This window comes from Simochromis diagramma, unplaced genomic scaffold (genome assembly GCF_900408965.1).
Source record: "Simochromis diagramma unplaced genomic scaffold, fSimDia1.1 OVJJ01000753.1, whole genome shotgun sequence".
In the NCBI taxonomy this organism is placed as follows: domain Eukaryota; kingdom Metazoa; phylum Chordata; class Actinopteri; order Cichliformes; family Cichlidae; genus Simochromis; species Simochromis diagramma.
Window position 1 is genome coordinate 13,900,472 of NW_024387523.1, and position 24,381 is coordinate 13,924,852.

At 38.8% G+C, this 24,381-nt stretch overlaps 1 protein-coding gene across 2 annotated transcripts in view; it reads left to right on the plus strand.

Moving 5' to 3' along the window:
- Positions 1-24,381, plus strand: part of vps50 (VPS50 EARP/GARPII complex subunit) — a 122,453-nt gene that overhangs the window by 89,021 nt on the left and 9,051 nt on the right. For both annotated transcript variants that reach the window (XM_040021432.1, XM_040021434.1), the window contains 4 exons: positions 9,964-10,112; positions 14,638-14,734; positions 15,389-15,547; positions 19,413-19,534. In XM_040021432.1, coding sequence (XP_039877366.1) covers positions 9,964-10,112; positions 14,638-14,734; positions 15,389-15,547; positions 19,413-19,534 — 527 coding nt within the window. The remainder of the gene's footprint in view (positions 1-9,963; positions 10,113-14,637; positions 14,735-15,388; positions 15,548-19,412; positions 19,535-24,381) is intronic.

Consider the following 24,381-nt stretch of genomic DNA (forward strand, 5'->3'; position numbering starts at 1 on the left):
ATATTGAATGCTGTGGAGTTTGTTTGTTTGTTTTTCTTTTTCTTTTTTTTTGAAAAATTATACTAATTTTGAAGTCGATCTGAAGAAGAGATATATTACACAGTACCAAGGCACAATAATAAATAAAACTGGATTCTGCAGTATTGCACTGTTGATTATTTTCATGTGTTTATATGCTTCTCAGCCCAGCACCTGCCCTGCTCTTTTGGTGTGCATGAGAACTCTGGAGACAAACGGCTGCTTATTGTAGGAGTTCAGTTCAAATTGTAACATGGTCTTGCTTTCAGAACAGAAAGTGGAGCTCTCATTGTTCTTCCAGGGAAAGTAGTAAAAGTCCTGAATTTCTTCCATCTGTGTTGTTGTGAAATGATGAATACTCAGGTCTCCAGTTTTGTGCATCTTAGTCTTCAGTAATAGGAAAGCGAAGATGAAAACAAGCTATTGGAAGGCCTCAATTTTGGGTTTGGGAAATTGTATTGTGCCTGTACCAAATTGATGTTTTAGTTTAAAAAAAAAAAAAACTTTAGTTAATAAGAATCATATCAACGTCTCATAAGTCGAAGGTTTGGTTTACTTTAGTGCGTTTGCCTGTTACTTTGTTAGGAATCATCCAGGGCAAACTAACAAAAGAACAAAACTGTCTGTCAGAGGGAAGTTTTTTCTTTTCCTCATCGTTTAGTGTAAGAGGTTTTAAAATGCTTCGTTAACTCAAGGCCACTTCAAAGTGCCAGACAGATAATTAAAACACGGTGAGCTCACAAAGAAAGGAATTGTTCTCTCGCTCCACTCCTGCTTTTTGGCCCCATTATGCTGCTTGAGATTATACTAAGAATTTAGACACTTACGTAGATATTTCTTTTTTCTTTAATACTGAAGAATTCAAATTCTTGTTCACGTCCCACTGGTGAACTTTAATCATTTTTATCTTTAATCATCACTCAGTAAACTGTATAAAGTGTTGCACTGGGCTAGAGATAATGAAAGGTCTTATAACTTAATTATTGCCGATTATTAATTACACTTTCATAAAGCATTTAATGACGTTATTAGAAGTTAAAACTAAAACTAATAAGTACATTTTGTTTTCACATAAGAATTTAAATGTCAGTTATTAATAAGAGCTGCAACTATTCACGGCCACATTGCTGTCCTCATAAGTTCATAATAGAGAGGTGATATATGAAATTATAGAATGCTGAAAGATGACTGAAAGGTTATTCTTGTTGCATGAGCAGTCTAAGTTACACTCATCTTACTGTAATACACAAAGTCTGTCTGTGCGTTTGTTTCTTTGTCTGCCAACTCCTAAACGTTCAGCAGCTGAGTAACCAAACTTGGCACACGGGTACGTCTTCGGTCACTGATGGACTGTATCTATGTCAAATATTATGCCTAGCAACCACAAATCAACAGGCTAAAATGACCTTTTTTCTTTTCTTTTCTTTTCTTTTTTTACATTTATGCACCTATAACACCTTATAAAAGCACTATGTAATATTTATTTCATGACAATTGCATCTAAAAAAAATTAATTTATGCATCATATATTATGGCAGATTTCCTGGAAACCACCTTGCAACAGTATAAAAAGGCCTTTTTTGCCTTTATGCACTTATATTCCCTTATGAAAGCATCCCATAATTTTAATCTCATGACAGTAATGTCTCATTTATATTCACTAAAACTGAATTATACATGTTGCCCAGCAACAGCCTAGCAATAAACTAAAATAACTAGTATTTTCAGACCTACATACCTTTAGAAAAGCATTGCATCATTTTATTTTTATGGCCAATAGCACGACCAGGTCAAATAATACTGTAGCATCCCAGTATGTACAATTTAATTTAAGTTGGCACTAAAAAATAAATATATATATATATATTATTTATTTATTTTTGCAGATATAATTGTCAAACTCAGATTTTAATTTAGATTTCAAAAATGGCCTTAAGCATTGAGCATATGTCATTCTGCACAGTGATGCTTGTCTGAGTGACAAGATCTCATATTACGGTTACCTGAGACTATTTAGGCAACATTGCAGAGGTGCAGGTAAGACTGTGACATGTTGGCGATTGTATTAGTGAACATCTATCTAACTGATCTCAGAATCGTATTTTTGCTCGATTTCTGTCAACCGTTCCTCGTTCTCTGTTGTTGGTTTGTGTCTGAACCACCAAAGTTAAACTAGGCCACATTTCCTTCAGGTGCAAGTCCAAGGGAGTTCTTAATTATTTTGTTATCAACAAAGACCTCCTGCTACAGTTGTCCTGATTAAAATAATTTGAATAATTGCTTAGATTGCCCAAACTGTTAGATGAAAATATTCAGGGCTCATTACTCAAACAGCCTGTTCATGTACAGTAGATTAATTTAATTGAGCTGAGGAATGTGCATTGAATAACTCTTTCTAAAAATTAATTAGAGGACAGTTTTGACAAAATTCCAGCTCCCTTTTCGGCTCTTTATGGTAATAAACTCTGCATTTTGCAGTAGCGATCGCTAGTGGGCGTGAGCGGAGTGCTTAATGCCGCTTTCACCAGTGTTAAAAGGTCCTGTATGCTTGTTGGTTTACTTTATTAAGAAATCTGTGCCTATTACACGCTGTGATTTTTGCAAATATGGTTATATAAGCATTTTTTCTTTTATTTGGAAAACATTTCACTGTCCCTCACATAAACTCACCAATAAATTATCTGACAGGCGATAGCTGTTTCAAATCTTGCGTTTTAATGTTTGATGGTGGTTTGCATGCTGACGACAGATCGTTCCTTTGGTAAGTCACAATACAGTGTTTGTGAGCAATGCTGTAAGATGAGTCATATAAGCCCGGATCTCTACAGCTGCCTGATATGTAGGCAGCCTAATAGTAGATGGCAGGACTGGCTCTAGCCTGCTGTGTTAGGGTGGGCAGCTAGAAATAATAAGTGAGCAACTTGAGCGAGACAAAAACCCGAAGTTAGAGCAGCTGACAAGTATCCCACGGGTTGGTGGTTTCAGTCCCAGTTCAAATGACGGCGTCTTCTCTCTCTGAGATGTGAAAAATAAGCACAGTACATAAAGTCTTGACTAAACTAATCTTTAAAACACTAATTTGTTCCAAGCAGCATGTAGCAGCTGTAAGATGGTTTTCTCACAGGCTAAAGAACATCAGTCCCTGCATGAATCCAGACATTTATCCTCTGAAAGAGAAGCACAGATTATTTTGGAGTTTGGAAAGAGGCAGACTGCAAAAAGGACACAGTATAACATTTTAACGTCATAACACACATCAGATTGAAACGCTAATGCATGCTCGCGGGTTCTTTCTCAGCGTCCTGCAGCTATTTAGAAAAATTACATATAAGGGAAAATCTCAGACGCATTTAACAAAATGAGCATTTTTAGTGAATGTGAAACACGTTAGCTTAGCCAGAGCATTGCGACACGTGTAACCAGCACAAAAGCTGCTACAACGGGTAAACAGGAACTCTAAAATGAAACACAAATACTGATTTGAATACGTTAGAGTTTGATATCTATTAAAAGATGCCATTTATTTATTTTTAGTAGTTTAATGTGTGTGCGCTGTATTTGCTGCCTTGACTTGAGGGACAGCTGTCTGCTTCCTCTGAATGTTATTTATATGTAAATCAGATCACGTTAAGAGGGTATGCAGTGTGAGACTTGAGTATGCAAGCTGTAAGGTGCCCACACAGTCATAAGTTTATATGCCTCTTTTAGCACTGACTGACGAAAACCCATTTTTTCTAAAGTCTGATTTGGTGGGCAAGACGCCCGTTCTGATGGGCTCAGCCCACCCCTGCCATAGCTATTGTACAGCTGGGCTGTGTAGATGGAGGGCTAACAGTGATCACTGTGACAAAATGGTCTAGACTTGCAGTGGAAATAACTTTCCATGCAGCGTTTGTCTTTCATTGTTTGCCAGCACTTACTGCTCTGATTAATGGTATATTTGCCTGTTGTGTTCCAGTTTCCCAGGTTAAACAGTCAGAGCTCGACGATCATTTACATTAGCACACTTAGATAAATGTCTTCACGCTGAAAAACAAAAACAAGCGCATTTTCTTACCAAACTGATGTCAGCTGTATAGAAAGAACGCTGCCTCGGGAAATGCAAAAATGTCCTCTGTAAAGTTGTGTGCTTTGTGAAGATCTTCTTCTCAGTGAACAGTGTGTACTCAGCCTTTGGCTCTGACTTTGAGACTGCTGTGACAACTGCAGTAAATGCAATTTCAGGCTTTCACAGCAGAGCTGTTTCACCATGCTTGGATCCTCACAACACTTTCTTTTTTCTCCACGGAGAGATAAATTCAGATGGTTTTTATAATTAACTTAATGCAACCAGCAAGTACGCGATTCGTTTTTATTTTGATTTGTCCAATCTTTTCTTTTCTTTTCTCATAGTGGAGGAGAAGAACAATAAATTGACTCTGTATTGTTTATTATATTGAAGAAAACCTCATCTTGTAGCTCTTCGTCTTTTTCAATTTAGTGTTACTGCAGATAACATGAACAAAAAAATATTTTGGTAATCAGTGGATCTAAATAATTTTTTTTTATTAGTCATTTAGTAAAATGTACAAAAAAAGAGTGAAAATATTTCCTCCAAAAGTCCTTTTTAATCTTATTTATTTATATATTTATTATTCTTTTTTACACTGGCGTCTATCTAATGCAATCTAATACTCAAAACCATCAGCCATGTTCCAAATATGTTTATTTGTTTTGATTTTAAATTCTTTCTAAAATATTGTTATGATTAATTGGATATTATTCAACATTTTTCTGATCATTTGGGGGATTTGGATGCAGACTTTGTAAGTCATGCAGTAGTTACAGGAGTACATGCTCAAATTTTACTTTATAAATGTTGTTCTAGTGCATCCTTAGGTGGTTGCCAGGCAACATCATAGTGTATTTATAATAGTGGATATAAATAAAGCATTACACATGAAATGGAAATGATGGGAAGCTTTTATAAAGTGTTTTTCTTAATTAATTTTTTTCATACCTGCCAAAATGATCCCTTCTTATGTATATGTATCATAATATGTGATGTAGATAAGAACTTTTAACGGCCTTGGATGCACCTGTGTGCCACTAAGTCTTGCTGTATTATAGTAAGACTGAGATAAAAATGTAACCTTTTTTCCAAAATTGCATAATTTATCAATTTTTTTTAGCATTTTAAATATTAAAATGCTATTAAAACCCAAAGTCCAGTAAAGTCATTGTGTTTATTTAGACTGTTTACTAACTAGATAGACTACTTATTTGGTTTTCTTATTTTTTCCCCAATGACACATTTTTTAGGTTGTCGTAGTTGCTGATTTTTAATTAAAGTAATATTTCCATTGCAAATACTGGTCTTTATGATTAGTATGCCAGAAAATGCCATTCACCACTATAGTAAATGGTGAAAATAATCAAAACTTATTTCTATATTGATGATAATCAACCAATGATCCACCAGCCAAATCAGGCCCACCATCCCATGTTGGCTTATTTATTAAATCTCTAAAGAAAATTCATTGAAGGGTATCCAGATATAATTTTTGTTTGAACACTTTCAAAGCGTTAGTAATTTAGATGCATAATTAGCTGCTAAATGCAGAAAAATATAATATTTATCAGCCACATGTGCATAGTTGTTTCCTTGTCCCAAGTTAATGTAGTTAATAGGTTGAGGTGAGTAATGGAATTTGTACTACTTATTGATTTTGGGTAAATATAGTTTTTAACGGGCTCCTGGCCTGGCGTCATTTTGCAAAAGTGGCCCCCAGGCAGAGCAGAGTACTCCTGGTCTACATCATCTACACTCTGAACTTCATTATGAAAATGCAGTTTCACTATTTGTCTCAGTGGAACATCAGAGAAATATCTAAACTCCTCCTAAATGCCTTCAGCAGCTGCAGGATATGAATCAAATGAAGTATGACCTCTTCACTATAAGTCACGCTATATGGAAAGATCCAGCTAAGCGCCCCCCGCCCTCCGTCCTTCAGCCCCTCGTATGACGTTGAAAAATCTATCACTGACTCTTAATTTGTCCAATATGGCATTCTTTCTCTCATACTTGGCAATGCAGCAGGCACATGGTGTTACTTTGCTTTTATCTGTCTAAAGCCGTCCGTCATTTTGAGTGCCATCATAAAAGTGAAGGGATCATTGTTTTTGTGGTTTTTATCTCCGAGCGTATCAAATAAAATGCAAGTTACACAACAGCTGATTACAGTAGGTCCGTAATGATGACTGAAGGGTTGATGTCTTCATATCTTTAAGTTGTATTTTTATCTGTTTTCTGATAAATGCAGCAGCTGCTAACATCCTCACGTATTACTGTGTCTGAGTCGTAGCTCTGTGACAGAGCGGTTCAGTACGACAAGGAGCTTCCTGTTGTCTGGAAACATGGCAGATGCCTTTTGATTATATGCATCTGTTTGTATCCATTACATTGTCACGCTAAATGATTTCCTAAGCATCAGACATAATTTGCATGTTTATCCCTAACAATGGATTGAAATATTCAAGGCTACCAAAGGGCAATAACACTGGGATATCATGTTTCTTGCTCTTACACACAATCAAATGCTGCTGCTATTGTAAACATGTAATAATAATAGCGTAAGCATTTCGCTTAGAAACCAGTAAACTTTAGGGGGTCAGGCAAGACTTTTTTTTTTTTTTGCACATTTTACCCTAAACCCTAGTGAGATTTCCCCAAGTTTGTTCCACGTCTCTGATTATATTTGTGCTGTAGATTCTGAAAACCACACGCATAAATTCCTAAATGTCATCGATGTTGTGTTTGTCCTTTCCCGCCCACCACATTTTTCTTTTCAGCCCAGCTTTTTGCTTTTACCTGGAGGATCCCTGCAGACTCGCATGAATTTGGAAAGGAAACACAACTTCTCTCCCAAATGTCTTTCAGAAGCCTGTTTTTATGCTGAAAAGGCACAACAAACGAAAGGTCAAGCGTCATGTAGCGTCATTAAAAATAGACCAAACCAAACTTTGCTTTAATGTCAAACTAATGCAGCTTGAGATTTATTCATTCAAAGGACAGTGTACAGTTCTTGTATACAACTGTGATGTAGCACTGTAATGTTCTTATTCATGGTAAACCTGTGGATTTGTTTTTTGCTGACTGGCAAAAGTCCTCATGCTGCTCACTTCTCTCTGTTAGGCTATCTTACATATAAAGAGGTGTTTTTTACCCCACTTCTTTGTACCGAAAATCCTTTTAGGCACCATCCCCCCCACCGCAAGCACAGCTTTCCCAACACTGCAGACGCAGATATAAAAGAAGAAACAAGTGAAAGAGGTTGAATTCTAAAGCTCCAACACTCCACAAAGAGAAAGCAGCTGCATTTGTAAAGAGGCGCGTTTTGACCATAGCTGTCCAACCAGCTGCTGATATGATAAGATCTGCTGTTACAAAAGAAAATGACAAGAACAACCGCACAAATAGTTTTCATTTGATTTTCTGGGAATATTTATTGCGTTTGCATGTTTGTGTGCAAGTTCCTGTAGGATCTGGCAACGTCACACGTACAAATGGCTGCTGGCCACTGCAGCGAAACATTTATTTATTTATTTTGCTATGATCCCGTTCCAAATGTTAACGTCATTTGCTGTAGTTTGAAGAGGGCAGTAATGGCCTTTCTGGATTAACTCCATAACCATTACACGTTTGTCATGTTTATGTGCAGGGACGTGTTTAAAATGCTGACAGCTGTGCTCATTGTGGCGACTTGAACCCTTTGCAGTGTTCGAGATGCCTTTGTATCTTTTTAAAGCAGATTTAGTTGATCAAAAAATTGTAACTCATGACTAAGCATGTGAAACTGAGTTTTCTCAGCATATAGTGCTTAAAACATTTATTAGACCCCTCCCAGTGTAAGGTTTAGCCTCAATTAATAGTACTGGTGTTTATCAATGTCCTTTTTTTGTGTTTTATGGTGGTCTTTAATCAAAATGATGAAAGCAGACAAACAACTAAACCTCAAGTTATTTAAAAATTACTTTCAGTGGTTGAATTTTATGCTTGACTACTTTGTGACTTCTCAGACAAGTCCAGTGTGCTGGCTCAAATTTGTGTGTTAAAATGGGAATTCAGTTTATTTTCCCAGTAAATATAAAACAAACTTATAAATTTGTTAAGCATTTCTGTGCATTGTAAAAAGCCTTGGACAGCCATAATTTAAAAAAGAGTAATTAATGCGTATCAACCCTTCAAGGAACTAAATTAAATGTGTGATTAAATGACTCAGTAAACGAGGACTGCATCTTTAACTTGGGGCTCAAATTGTTCTTCCGATTCCCCGAGTTTAGAATAACTGCATTCACAGCTGTATTAGGCCAAAGTGTGGCTGCTTTGGTGAACGCTCTGCAGCCTTTTGACAAAGTAAAGAAAGCCCTTGGCTGACTAAATATCAGTGTGCATTATTTCTTCTGTTTTTTAAGTGTTTTGGTTGCTTACAGGAGAAAAAGGAAATGTGCCGTTTGTGAAATATACAACAAAAATGTTAACAGTCATATTTTTTTTTCGTTTGTAGTCCAATTTGAGCTCAGGTTTAATAATTCAGGGAAAACTTTATCCGATCTTTTAATCTCTAACAAAGACGTAATGAGTAACTTTAGCCTTACCTAGTTACTGAAGGCTTATTTAATTTCACCATCTGCGCTGAGAAGTATTCAATTAAATTCAATCATGTTTATTTCGAGCCGCTCCCGCGATGTGTTGCAGTCTCCGCAGGGAAACCATTAGATCCCCACTGCTGTAAAATAATATAGATCAACTGTTAATCTCCCCGAGTCAATTTCAGACCGATGATGATTTTGGCAACACTGTGCGTTTGATTGAATGCGGCGAGATAAGTTGGAGGTTGTATAAAGGTTGAAGTTATCACTTTGAGGGAGACAGCATAGCTCCTGCTTGTCTGAGTCATAAATTGTCCACAGAGCTGCATTCTGTGCATTTTTGCAGCAGTGCGTACGCCGAGCTGTTATAGCCCGTTTTAGCCGCTGCTGGCATTTTAATACGGAGCACATCACTCTGTGTAAAACACTTTCATTTCAGAAATGGTTATTTGTCTGCTGTTACTGAATGTTTTTCATCTCTTATCAGTGATAATAAAGTAGTGGCATGAAGGTCTTTTATCAGGCAGGATTTGACATTTCACGAATTCTTGCCATCTTTTTTTTGGACCACGTAGAAGTGATGTAACCATTCGCTTTACTTTTACTCATTAATCTTCATGCTACAACAGTTTGTCTCTACTCTGGATACTTGGCAGGACCTCGGTTATAAAAGCTTTCCACCGCTCTTCTGGAATAGGAGTGCTCGTACACGATATTAGACCCAGACTGCACTGGCCGGCAGTGCGTAAGTGGACGATACGGTGCAGCATTAATGGCTCCCATTTGTTCATTACCTGCGTGATTGCTATTGATCTGCCAGAAGCTGTTTCAGGGGGCTTTGCAGTCACAGAGTACAAAGCTCTGTGTGCCAACATAATACATTACGCCACCAAGACATTACTTTATTGTTTTTTATGCAGATGCTGATTATTGTGATTGATTGGAAGAGAGCCGGGTTGAAACCTTTCTATTTCTCTTTCAGTAGTTTTTCGATTGAAAGGATAAAATGAGTGATAAATGGAGAGGAGTGTTAGAATGTATCAGAACGATTAATGCTGCCGCTTCAGGAGTGTTTGGTCAGCAGAACTTTACTGTGTGTGGGCTTCGGCTGTGACCGGGTCCCTCAAAGTTGATTGCACTTTAGACGATGCATCTGAACTGCTCTTATGTTAGATTAAATGTTAAAGTGATCGCAGGACAACATACACTGAGAGAGAGATTAGCAGGGAAATGATTGCGCTTCCCTCTGCTTCAAATGATATTACAATGTTTCCTTCGTGTTAGTTTTCTGAAGTCCACCTGTGTTTCTTTCAGGAGGCTGTCGGGGAGAACGCAGGGGTGCATGGCCCAGCAGAGGACAGGAAGGAGAAGGTGCCCAGCCCCCATCTCAGCCAGCTGGTGGTCCTCACTAACAGCGGGACTCTCTACGGGCTGGCACAAAGGGTGGTGGCCACGGAGTCTCTGTAAGCACACACCACTGGAAGCATTTGCACACTACATTAAAGTATTCCTTACATTACATTGACATTAGTGCGTGCTTTATGTCATCGCTTGTGTGTCCTGGCAGCGCGATGTTACGTGACAGTTATGTACATCAAAGCACTCTGTTTGATCAAGTTATAGAGGCCGCTTCTCGCTCACTGCCTCGTGTCAGGATGGCAATAATGTCATTACACAGTTTTCCACACACTGGCCGGCAAAGATTAGCCCTGCCTGCGTTGTGTTCCTGCACACACAGCAACACATTTTAGCGCCCCCAAAATCATTTCCTTTCTCTAATTTGATATGTTTTAAACTCTCTCAATCAGTCACTCAGTAACCAGTTTATTTTTGTACTCCTCTACTCTGTTTTTTCCCTCCCTCTCTGTCTTACTCTGTTACCTTCACACTACACACTGGTGCCCCCGTGCATAATTAGGTCAAGCTATCATCAGTGCTGACAGCACTTGGGCCCTCAGAGGTCTGCGCTGTACAACAACAGCTTCATAATGAAAGTCTTGTAAACCAAAGGCTCTGACAGCGCTGTTGCCAGAACGCTGAGTAGGCTTACACTCGCTCACAAAAAGGGTTTCGTGTTTTGGAGGCAGGCAACAAGCTTCGAAGAAGAATGAAAGCAAAACGGCTAAAGTGTTTAGTGTAGGTAAAGTTTAAAGGACCAAAGCAGACTTATTCTGTGCAAAACTGCGAGTAATTGTTGAGGGCGTTGGTGGTCGGGTTTTTATTTTTTATGCTTTTGATCTAAAAATAGCGTTTTTAGAAAAGACAGCTCACAGTTTGTGTGTTTTTAGCATCCTCGGCCTGTCCCATTTCAAACAAAATCTCTGGGAGAGAAAAGAAAGTGGACACAGCAATCACGTGTGAGAAGAATCAAAGATAAAAGCTCAGCAAACTGACCATCGGTTGTTCATTCTCTCTGCTGCTGGTCAGGTGTTGCATCTATACAAGCGTGACTCTGAAGTGCAGTGTGTGCTTTCTTCTTATTATTCCCTCCACAGCACATGATTATGTTGCTGAGGTAAACACAAGCTGTTCCAGCTCACCTTAATGCGATTTTCATTGCTCTATGAAAACAAATGGACACAAAAAAATATCTTCTCTCTGGTACTTTTACGCACCCATCCAAAAAAAGTTGGGCCGGTGTTTAAAACGTAAGTAAAAACAGAATGCAGTGATTTGCAAATCTCACAAACCCACAAAGCAGCTACACTTCTTAACAGCGTGGTACTAAAAAAGAAAGAGTTGGAGGAACATTTTGCAGCTTATTTGGCAACAGGTCTGTAACATGATGGTATATAGGGAACGTCTCTGAGATGCCAAGAATAAAAATGGGCAGAGGTTCACCAGTATTGCAAAAAAGCCTTGTAGAACAGTTTTAGATTCACTTTCCTTGATGTAAAATTATGAAGACTTAAAGATCAGCAGTAGATAATATCATTAAAAGATTCAGAGCATTTGGAGAAATCTGTTTTCTTTGGGCTAAGATGATTTAAAATAGACTGAGGCAAAGTGGAAAACTGTTCTGGGCTCAGATGAGTTGAAACTTGAAATTCTTTTAGGAAAACATGGATGGTACATCGTAAGGACTAAAGAGAGGAGGGACCATCTGGCTTCTTATCAGTTCTCACTTTAAGCCTGGGCGTCTGATAGTATTGGGGTGTATCTGCACATATGGAATCGGCATCTTGCACATCTGGAAATGCACCATCAGTGCTGAAAGATATACATACAAGCTTTAAAACAACGTATGCTCCCGTCCAGATGAGCTCGTTTACGGGGGAAATCATGTGTATTTCAGTAATAGCTGCATACTGCAGTTATTCTAACAGCAGGAATTCATAGTAGAAGAGTGGGGAGTGAAGTGGCCTGCCTGCAGTCCAGACCGTTCACAAACTGAAAACATTTGGAGCGTCATATGTCAAAAAATACAGTATAGACCCAGGAGTTTTGAGTATTTTGAATCTTACCAAACAAGACTGGAACAACATTCCTCTCCTAAAAGTCCAGCAGCTGCTCTCATCAGATTCCAGATGTTTTTGATGACGACTGTTTTTAAAAGAAGGGATGCTACACGGTGGTAAACATGGCCTCTATCCCAGCTTTTTTTGAGAAGTGCTGCTCGCATCAAATTCAAGACAAGCTAATATTTTTTTTTTTAAATGGTGCATTTTGTCACTTTAAGCATTTGATATATTTTCTGTGTTTTGTTGTTGATAAAATGTGGGTTTATGGGATTTGCAAATCAATGTATTCTGTTTTTATACAGTGTCCAAACTAGTGTGAATTTATTAACATTAAATTATGCTTTAAAATAAAGGTTTCTGTTTGGGTTTGGATGTTAATAATATGCAAATTGAATGCAATTTATCTTTTTTTCCTAAGCGCCCTATCTAAAAGAAAATTCAATTTATAGCCGCAAGAGTCTATTAGAAGAATAATGACACAGATGCACTCACTGGCCCCTTTTAAGGTACACCTATTTAACAGCTTTTTAATACAAATATCGAATCTGCTGATTACACAATGCATCATACCATGCAAGTGACTTAGTACGTGATGGACTGGCTGCTCTGAGTATTTCACAAACTGCTGATCTGCTGGGATTTTCCCACACCATCATCTCTGGGGTTTTCAGAGACAGTCTGGAAGAAAAATATCCAGTGAGCGGCAGTTCTCTGGGTGAAAATGCCTTGTTGATGTCATAGGTCAGAGGAGGATGGCTAGACTGCTTCAACCTGATAGGAAGGCAACGGTAAATGAAATAATGAGAAGAAGAATAGCATCTCTGTACACACAAATGTTAAACGAGAAGGAGTTTACTGTACTCAAATGGCCACCTGATCTCGATCCAATAGAGCACCTTTGGGATGTAGCGGAATGGGGGATTCACATTATGGATGTTCAGTTGACAAATCTGCAAATCCTCTGAGGAATGTTTGCAGCACTTTGTTGAATCTGGGCTATGAAGAATTAGTTCTGGAGTCAAAGTGGCGTCAAAACAGATATTTGCAAGGTGAACCAAACAAAAGGTCCAGTGAGTGTGCATGTACACTAACATGTAAACATGTACGCTAACATGTACACTAACATGTAAACATGTACACTAACATGTAAACATGTACGCTAACATGTAAACATGTACGCTAACATGTAAACATGTACACTACCATGTCTGTTGCGTTTAGTGCAGATGCACTGTACTTTAAATCATGTGTGTACACTTCGTGTGCTTTAGAGTTTCTTCCAGTAGAGAGCAGGTTACAGTGGATTATGTCATTAGACTGTAATTACACACTGACACTTGAGACCCCCAACTATACATTTTGTGAAGATTCAATATTTGTTGCTTCTACACTGCAGAAATCTAAGTGAACTGTAAATTTAGTGACTGTCACTTCTGTGGCCTCAGACTTTTAGTTCTCTGATCTTTCTCCAAAACCCCAATTTGGTTAGTTAATTCAGTTAGCGACAGGTTACCTTTAGCTCACAGTGAGGGGCGTCGGCAGGTTTAAGGACAGCTTTTTTTTTTTCACTTCATTGGTGTGTGCATTCACACCCAAACGGAGGTTCAAGAGGCAGCAAAAGAATGTGGAGGTCCCACCTGGGACTGGTGTCTTAGTCTGATTAAGTCAATTTCTCCTGTTTTATTCTCTTTTTTTTCCTGCTGTATTTAAGATCTCTGCAGAGACCTGTTGTTCTTTAATTAATGATCCTTGTTAAAGTCAGGACTCTGAACTTCAGCCCACATAAACATGTTCACTCACTTTTTATTTCATGCACTGTAACACTTCAGAGCCATCGATCAGCCTGAGTGAAGAGGTCTTTATTTAGTCAGTGCTGGATACAAAGGGGGGGGGTATTAGTTCTGAACGCATTGATTGTTTTTTTCTTCTTCTTCTTTCTGTCCTGTATTTCTCTCTCTGCTACCTCTTTTGGTCTGAGTGTTTTTTCAAGGATAATTGAAATCCAATCCTTGTCAAAAAACCCAAAAAACAAATAGAAGTGCTGCTTGATTTGTCGGACGTGAAAATACTTTGCTTTGGGAGGTGAGACTTAAAGGTTTGGAAGTCAGACAAGTTTTTACAGCAAAATTACAGCTGACTCCATAATTTACATTATAATAATCAAATCTGATGTTTATTTCATCAAAACGTGACCAACAAGGGAAGAAATGAGATTGAACAGCAGGAAATGCTGGAAACTCAGGTTTAAGCACATATGACTAAAATCTTGATCCAATTAATGGATCAGAAGAATCAAGGGAGACAAAAAAGTAAAAAAAAAACCTTCTTATTCCATTTGAGATGTTTTACTGTTGTTCAGGAATAACAGAGATTTTGTAATAGTAATACGAGCTTTTGTAAATAGATCTGTCACTCTTTAATAACACAAAAACAACACATCGTAATTGCCTTTTCTTATGTGTCACAAGCAGAATGATTCAGAGCATATGGGCAGAATTTAAAGGCTGTTTCTCTTTGGTTGTGTCAGTGTGTTTCTGGCGGAGCAGTTTGAGTCCTTGCAGTCCCACTTGGACACGATGATGCCTGCAGCCAAGAAGCCCTTCCTGCAGCAGTTTTATTCCCAGGTATTGTTTGGTCTATACAGTTATGCCTCCTCTGAGGGCACAGGCCTCAATTATTACAGTAACTGATCATGTCATCACTGTCAGCTACAGCTGTCAGGTTATTTCAGACATCGTCTCCAGCTGTAGAAAACAGTTTGTCTTTTATTTTATTTTAACCTCTTGTAAGGCTGAGATTATGTTATTTTTTGTTATTTGTAATTGATTTTCTCCACACATGCACTTAAATATGTGGTTTATAGGATGTGTTTTCCTTTTGGATTTCACTTTTTTAATATTTAAGGCACAATGTGAAATATGCTGTGTGACTGTTGTGGATGTGCTCCCCCTCCCACCTGCACTCCACTTGCTTAATTGTAATTGTGCCCTTTTGTTTTCTTTAAAAACAAATGAAACCAACTCAAACCCACATGGATAACTTTGCTTCTTTTTCTTTTTCTTTTTTTCTTTTGTCTCTTTGACATTTGAAATTCAGATGAAGAGACGGGTCTGTTTGACCCAAAACATCAAGTGAATGTCATGTCCTGATTTCGCTCATTGGAAACTTTAACATTGTTCTTCCTGCAGAATAGCAGGCAGTTGAAAAATACCTTATCTATATGTTGACTATAATGATCCACTAACTCTCATATATGTATCCTTCCTTCCTGCACTCAGACGGTGTCTACAGCCAGCGAACTGCGGAAACCAATTTACTGGATCGTGGCGGCCAAGGCCATCGACTATGAACAAATGTTGCTCATGATGGCCGGAGTTAAATGGGACATTAGGGAGATAATGTCCCAGCACAATGTATATGTGGATGTCTTGTTAAAGGTAACGACGAATAAGAAAAGCGAATGCTGATGTTACTGTAGCCTATTTTTGACCCACTACGGACAAAAACCAGCTAAAGTTATTAAGCATACAAAAACTTCCCACCTGACCATCACTTCAAAATTCCACTGTTTGGAAAACTACTTGAGCTAGGTCCTTTAAAGCTTTTGGTATGATGGCTTTATGAGTGTAGCTCACATTAACATAGACTGATGGATGCTTGAAGTCCCTAAAATATTTGGACAGCGGATTTGAAGCTCCTGTAGAAACCACAGTGTTGCAGGTAGGGGACTGAGATTTTGTTTAGAGCCTCTCATAAACAACCTGCATCATATTCTTTAAAACAGTCTAAATCCAATTAAGGGTTATGCACATATTAACGCTTAAATATGGAATAAACAATGTTTTCATCCAACTTCAATATGATATTCAATAAATCCAAATCAACTTCATTCTTTTTTTTTTTTAAGAGCAAGTTTCTGTTAATAATATATTAAATCTTTGGTGCTCTCTCAGTTTCCCAGTGTGGAATTTCTCAAGTACACATATTTATGTGAAGCTTTGCATCACTCCCATTAAGTCTAATATTTACTCTTTTTGCCAGGATGGCCACATTTCTCTGGTGAAGAGTGAAAAAACCACAGAGGTTTAGTGGCTGCACTGAAAACCAAAACAATGAGCTGAAAGTAAAGTGCTCTGTAATGCTGAGGTCACCTGCTGTCATGTCATTGAACTTTGATGCTCCTGTTTCTGTCAATCAATAGAGAAAATCTCACGAATATTTCATAACGCTGTCGGCATGCGTGCAGCCGCTTTTGCTTTCCATCAGCACAAACCCGACATTACATCTGATAACTGGCTTTAACTGCTTTGTATACAGTATTTCAGTCATTGTGACGATGCTTAAGATAATGCTGCAAACAGCTTGTGTTCAAAGACGAGGCTGGAGACATTGTTGAAGCAGCTTTTACTCACATTTCATAAAGATATCATGCAAATACCTCATTAGGGTTTCTGCATCATTCATATCTTTAAGACTCTTGACTTAGCAAGGTGAATATAAATGATTCTGAGACTACTTGGTGCCCTTTTTAAAACCTTTTATTCCTTTTTTGTGCATTTTATAGCAAAGAAAAGTCCACAAAGATCTCAGTGCTTATTACTTTTCCCAAACAGATACCGTGTCCTCTCAGTGTCATGCAATATCCACGCTACACAAAAATAGAACACAAAGCAGCTGTATTAGATTTACTTTTATCTAGCAGGCATCCCTCCCCCTCCACACATTGTGTCTTTGTTGCACTCATAAAAAATCATCTGCGTTATCCTTCTGCCATCAGTACACTAAGCATTAGCTCTTATTCTTTTAAAGTCTGAAACTGTGAAGGTCATTGTTCTCCTCCTTGACTCAAAGTTAATTCAGGGACCTTTAATATCAATTATTTGGGATGGGGGTGAATAATTTATTATATGGGTGAGCTGTTAAGAGCCAAATGCAGATCTCTCCTGAAGTTTTCTGCTTTGTTAAAGACATCTGAGCTCACTGCTCCCAGAAGTATTTTTAGAATGAGAAAGTTTCTTCTAAATGTGTGTCTTTATTCATGCTGGCTACTTATTCTTTTATAAACTTGCACGGCGGGGTAAAGGACACATTTTTCCTGCTTCTGACACTAAGAGAAAGAAAGGTGCGAGGGGCTCGCTGCGGTGCGAAGCCATAAACAGAGCAGCATCAAGCAGAGGCAAAATCATACATAACAGAGTCCGCAGCAAATCAGGTCTTAGAAAGCTGATGGCTGAACCGCTTAGTGACTCGAACAGACGTGGACAGACATCGTATACGCGTGTAGTTTTCCATCAGGTGCTAATAGCCTCCCCCGTCATCGTGTCAAGACGGTCATAATGCATGCGGGTTGTGTTACGTGATTGAAATAAGTGGTGCTGAGTTTTGTTGTAGCGCGCACACAGCAATATTATATTCATGAATTCAGGTTGATCCCCAGCATTCAACAATGGCGCTCATTTGCATATAAAGTGGCAAAGACATGCCGAAGCCTCAGAATGACTTCATTGACAAAATGCTTGAGTCAGAGTCTATTGTGAGGCTGTGAATGAGTAACATTTCATTTCAGGGTGTAAAATTAATGGGAACATGCATTAAGGTTCAGGTTAATTTTTTTTCTATAATGATGCAATTTAAAAATGTAATTTAATACTTGCATATTTTATGAATTTATTTACATTCTTAATCTGCATGTGTTGTATTTACATACTTACCTAGGTACTGCAGTTTGTTTTTGGAAGGCAGTAACAGAAAATGAATCAGAATAACATTTTAGATGCTGGTCTATACAACTGGAGTGTGTGTGCGTGCATGTGTGTGTGTTTTTTTTTATGCATACAGACAAGAAGCACCACACCGTGGCGCTTATAGCGGTGGTGTGATGACTGTTAACATGCTGTTAGAGCTTGTATTCACCTTGGGATGCTGTCAGACTGGAGTACAGTATTCACCGGCGCCCAAATGATTTGTTTTTGCGCATGATTTGTGGCTCGACAGCTTCATACGTGCAGCCCCCGCGCTCTTCACTACTGTACGTCAGCATGCTTTGCTTCCATCAGTGCAGACGGCAGAATTATTACTTAGCTCTGTTAGAGTTTCAGGAAAGTAACCCACACATCCTGCCGGCTGCTTACACTGGTGGAAAAAAACAATAATTTAGCCGAGATTGATCTGATTTACTTATAATCACTATTTTGGATGTATAATTTAAGCTGAATGGTTTAAAGGAAAACTCAAATGCTGTTTCTTGAGGCAGCGTGTAAGAGAGAATCAAAGGAAATCCTTGAAGTGTTGTTCATGACAACTTTTTGTTTTGTTTACGTCTTCCAGTTAGAATCCAACAAGGTCATTACATCTCAGTTCATCAGGTCATTTTAAGGGATAAAGATAGTGACGCTTTTTTTTTCTCGTGTCATTGTGTTGAGGGGCCATTTCAGAAATCTACTATCTGGAAAACTAGTTGAGCGAGGCCCTTCAAAGTTTTTGGTATTATGCTCTCTGGAGTGCATGCAGATCAAGTTAACATAGAAGGACAGATACTTGGAAGTCCCGTAATTATTTGTAAGTCTGATCTCTGACAGCAGATTTGGAGGTTTCTAGAAACCAAAGTTTGCAGGTAGGGGACAAATGTTTAGCTTATTAAAAAACAAGCTGCATCATATCCTTTAACGGTCTAAATCAGGTGAATAGTTTCACACACGTTAAAGCTTAAATATGAAAAAGAAACATACTTTCATCCAACTTCAGTGTGATACCAAATCCAAGTCATCTTTTTTAGAAAGGGCAAGCTTCTGTTTATTTTATATTCAAAATGTATGATGGATTTTTGAAATGCACAAGTAGATGCACAATAGAATAACAAGAATGCAAGAAAAATGTCAAAAACTTTCATCTCTTCAGTTTTGTTTGTGTTTATTGTAGAAACAGTAGAGACCTAAAATTCTGCATAATCCATATTAAGACGTTATTTTCTTTTTCTGGCTAATCTGTGATGGTTAGGTGGAAGCGTTTGGCTGAATAATGTAGTGTCCATAGTGAGATTTTTGTGTTTAGACCTAATTGTAGCTGTAGTAATATAGAAATATAGGAATCTGTTAATTAAAATGCCTTTTTTAATGAGCCGCGTGTTGTTTATATGTTGATATGAAAGTTATGGTACTTTTTAGCGAAATATGACCAATTGTATAAAATATTTTCCTGACCACATATACTTTTTTTGGTAAAAGACCAGCGATTTGTTTTTCTGCTGCGTCGTGTTGTACTCACGGGAATGTGTTCACCTTTTCTTTCTCCCCGCCTCATCAGGAGTTTGAGCAATTTAACAAGCGGCTGGGTGAAGTTTCCAGACATGTGCGCATCCCCCTGCCTGTGTCCAACGTCCTCTGGGAACACTGCATCCGTTTGGCCAACAGGACTCTTGTTGAGGGGTAAGAAGTGTATGCAGTGAATTATTGTTAAACCTTAAATATAAAAAACACAAGCTGTTTTTGTACATAATGTTTCCCCCCTCCACCATCTGCATGGAGCACCGTCTCAAAGCCGTGCGTCACACACTTGGTGTCTGTCTGTGAGTCATTTGCTGCTTTATGAAAAGGCTGTTGTCTATTATCATACTGCTATGGGCTGCTCACAGAAAAAATAACCTATAACAGTGGCAGCGACAGTTTAGAGAAGTCTGTCACTCAGTTTCTCTACTTTAACATGAGCAAGAGATTCATACGAAGACTCGCTATTCCCTCCAGCAAAAAGCACTACAGGCTGTTTGCCACTGGCAGCAACCATCTCCTCAAATCTACTGAAACAAGTGCACATCCCAGTTTGAGTCGGGCTGCCATCTGCCCGAAAGAAATTGGGCTTTTTTTTTGTCTCTCTGCACAAATATCATACCATACCAAACAGATACTGAGTCCACTCAAACTGTGGAAAAACTGTAATTAAGAAATACATCTTAAAATCGGTGAATAAAACATCTACAATAAAACCTCGATCAAAGGAAAGTCATTTTAATAAAAACAGTTTTAAGTAAGATACATCTTTGTTCATCAAATATTTTGAAATATGAGCAAAGCAGCACAAATTTCTGTCAAATAAGGATCAGGCAGAATCAATACCTGAACTTTAAATGAACCAGTTGTGCTTAGATCTGTATCCACCCACCTCCTGCAATCCGCATCATGCCTTTCCTAAAGTCAGGAAAAATCCGGGTATGAAAGACTTCTTTAGGATATACAGGTGAATGCAAAGCAGTCGAAGTAAATGCTGGATGCTACTGAACTACAAGGAGGAAAGAAGTGTAAAGCAAAATGTTCAGATTGCTCATTCTTCGTGTTAGACTTTTGAACTATTTGTATGAGTTGTGTAACCAGGCTAGGTACCACACAGTTCTGTTTTTAAACCACTGCATTTAGAAAAAAACACTGAAGCATTCGTCATCCATCCATGCCCCAATTTTTCTCATTAGTTTTCATTAGTTTGTGCACTACAGGCAACCGTTGACAATAAAACACATATCTTATGCTTCTCTGACAATCCAATGAAAGGGTCTGGGTTTGGTGGTTGCCACGAGAACAGTACTTGTCTGATTGCATTGTGCCAAGCGTCAAGTTTGGTGGAGGGGGGATTATGGTGTGGGGTTGTTTTTCAGGAGTTGGGCTCGGCCCCTTAGTTCCAGTGAAAGGAACTCTTAATGCTTCAGCACAAGAAGATATTTTGGACAATTTTATGCTCCCAACTTTGTGGGAACAGTTTGTTTACGGCCCCTTCCTGCTCCAACACGACTGCGCACCAGTGAACAAAGCGAGATCCATAAAGAGACATGGATGAGGGAGTTTGGTGTAGAAGAACTTGACTGGCCTGCACAGAGTCCTCACCTCAACCTGAGGGAACACTTTTGCAGCAAGTTGAGTTGGATTGGAGCCTGCGAGCCAAGCCATGTCGTCCAACATCAGTGTCTGACCTCACCGATGCGCTTCTGGAAGAGTAGTGAAAAATTCCCATAAATACTCCTAAACCTTCTCAGCAGAGTTTAAGCTGAGTTTAAAAAAAAAAGGACTCCTATCAACAAGAGTAATATTTGTAGTGTATATAAATATACATACATATATACACACATGTTTTATTTAAAAAAGGAGCACTTTCTGGCAAAAGTACGCTCAGAGTAAGTAAAGAAACTGGCTGCTTCTGATACGTTTTGATCCTCCTAAGAGGAGAAAGTTAAAAAAGAAAAAAAAAAGAGTTTAAGCTGTTATAGCTAACAAATGGTGGGCTGACATTATATTAAGTCCTACGGATTAAAGGATGGGATGTCATTCAAGTTCATGTGTGTGAACCCAGAAGAGTGAATGCCTTTGGCAATGTAGTGTGTGATACACTTGGCATTAAAGGGTTAAAACTGAGGTTCATCAATCTCTGCTGACTTTTTTTACTGTTATTACAACCTTGTCCTTCTGGATACAAACCAAGTATAAACATCTTTGGGTTTGTTGGAATTTCTTTTGAGATGTCACGCTGAATCTGGAACAGTTTTCCTTTAACCTCGGTGCTTTTTACTGTCTTTTCTGCTTAAAACTGATCTTTTTACTCTCAGGTTACAGTCATTAATAGTGCCACTCAATTTGTGTTATGAGCTGAGCTATTGCCTCAATGATTTGAGGCTCACACTTCTCAAAAGAATGACTCTTTCTTTATTTATTTCTCTCTGTGTTTGCTCCCCAGTTTAAACATCTGCATGTCATAAATTTAAAACGAAAATTCTTCCCAAAGCGTGTTGTGAAAGCAGCGGGAAGAGCAGAGAAATTGACCTGCCGTCCATAAAACTGTGTCTGGTTCCTTCAGAGATATTCCCTGAGAAAAACCACTCGACGACGCTGCCATCGCCTCCTCTATTCATGTTGGCAGTCGCATCTCTGCAGCCTCACCAAATACCCATCAGGGGATTACCTGACACAGGCCACTCACACAAACCGCAGAATGCTCTTGACACATCTCTTGTAATGCGTTTTACCACTTTCGCCCTTGCAAGGGAGCGATATGGGTTGTGATAGGTGACAGATTGTCAGGGTTTTGGGTTTTTTGTTTTTGTTTTTTCTCAGCACCTCCACTGTCGCTTTTCTCAGGCTCATGCGCGGAGCATATGTGTGAAGTATGTTTTTAGATGGATGGTGCGATAAATCCCTCTGATCGGACAGATTGGGTGCACAGCAGCATCGAGTCACGCCGACTGGACGGTGACGAAGCGAGAAATAAGCAGCTGACAATCATCGTGAAGTTCCACACATTTTATCGGAAATATGAAAGGACTGCGACTGACGTCAAAGTTATCCCAGGTTACAAATTCAAAGCAGGTTACGCTGAACCGTGTTGAAGCCAGGGAACGCAGTTCGGGCTGAAAACAAGTCCTTGCTCTAAGTGGCTTTGTTCTTTCCAAGTGTTTTAAATAAGAGGGAGAACATCGACTGCGAGGCATAGGTGGATGCCTTGGCCTCATCCACAAACAGAAGGGAACATGTTTACTTCCCTACACATTTGCTGAGCGCTCTTCCTCTTGTTGCGTAAGAGAACTCTTGAACCCTTTCCAATGAGCAAATGGCCCATTACGACTGCAATGCTTGGCAAATTTAAGCTGCTGTTGCCGACCGCCTGCCTGGTTCTCCCAGTACACCCTCCAAACACACATCTCCCAACCCTCTGGCACAACGAGATAGAGCGGTCATATTTATTTGTTTGTACTCGACCGCCCCAGTCTGTTATTAATTTTCTCTGTCCAGCGCTTGTCCCTGTCTCCTCAGAGACTCGCAAAAACCGCTCCGTTAGCATTCTGAGCCGCAGCTCAAACACTCGCCACCAAAAACTCTGGCAGGTTTGACAAGAAAAAGAGAGGGAGAACGACAATGATGATGAGAGAGAGAGAGAGAGACGGGGAAGGTGAGGGGAGAAAATGGAAACGAGAGAGAGAAAAGCTGAAGTGTGAGACGGGGAGAGTTTGCAAAGTGCAGATGTGTTGTGTGGAGTGTTAATGTACTGGAGATGTCACAGTCCGACCTGCCAGTGCGCAACAGTGCTCGCTGCCAAACACATGGAGCACAAGCAGACACACACACTGAAATGCATGTGTACTCTGGCCCACACACATGTACCAACACCACAGGCCGTGTGGAACAACCCGATTTAGTGTAATACTGAAGGGAAATAAAAAAGAGCCCGAATGCAAACACCCTTAAATACACATACAAGAAAATGCTGTAAAAACACACGTGTGTAACAGCTGGAACTCTAAACAGGTTTCGGTCAAACTTGATTCCAGAATTAAAAATATACACTAAATATATTCATCCAAATCCACAAAAATAAAGCAAAATATCGAATTAATCCTACGTAAATAAGTAAATAAGAATTATTACTAATATTAAGTAGTATAGTAAGTATTTTAATAAAACAACAGCATATTCTGCAGTGAAATCACACCAAATAAAACCATTAAATTTAAGATGACGTGACTTGGATTGTCACAAGATCAGACTTACTATATGACACTTTGGTAAGAGAATATCATCTCAGTTAATTAACAGGAATTAAGCACCATTTAAAAGTGAAAGCAACACCCTGTTTGTTTAATTTGGAGTTAATATTTGATATTTTTCTGAGAGATTTACCGAATTTATGTGAATAAATACTAATTTTATTTTACTGCAATTTTTTTACATTTGGGGGAAAACAATGAATGGTTGTGATGTCAGTATTGATCAGAATAATCAGGATTGTCATTTTAGCCATAATCGTGCAGCGCTAGCATTGACGTGGTCCCAGTGGCAGCCACGCACACCTGTGCCGTAACGTGCCTCCACCATGTTTGACAGATGATGTGATAAGCTTCAGATCTTGAGTTGTTTCTTTCCTCCTTCATATTTTTCTCATCCCATCATTCTAGTACAAGTTGATTTTTTTTCATCTACCAAAAGATTTTTTTCCCAGAACTTTTCAGGCTCTTGTACGTGTAAAATATGATCTGGACTTCCTGCTCTTTAGTGTCACCAAGACTTTGTACCAGCACCTCTGTGTTTACATTCAGGATGGCATCTCTTGATTGTAGAGTTTATCAGTGATAAACATCCCTCCCCGAAATTTCCTTTTTGACTTTGCTACATATTTTGAAGCATTTTTTCTTAACCATGGAAAGAATTCTGTGATCATCCGCTGTAGTTGTCTCATGTGGTCTTCCAGGCCTTCGGATCTCAAATTGAGAGTTGAGAGTGACCAGCTGCCAAATAATTAAACA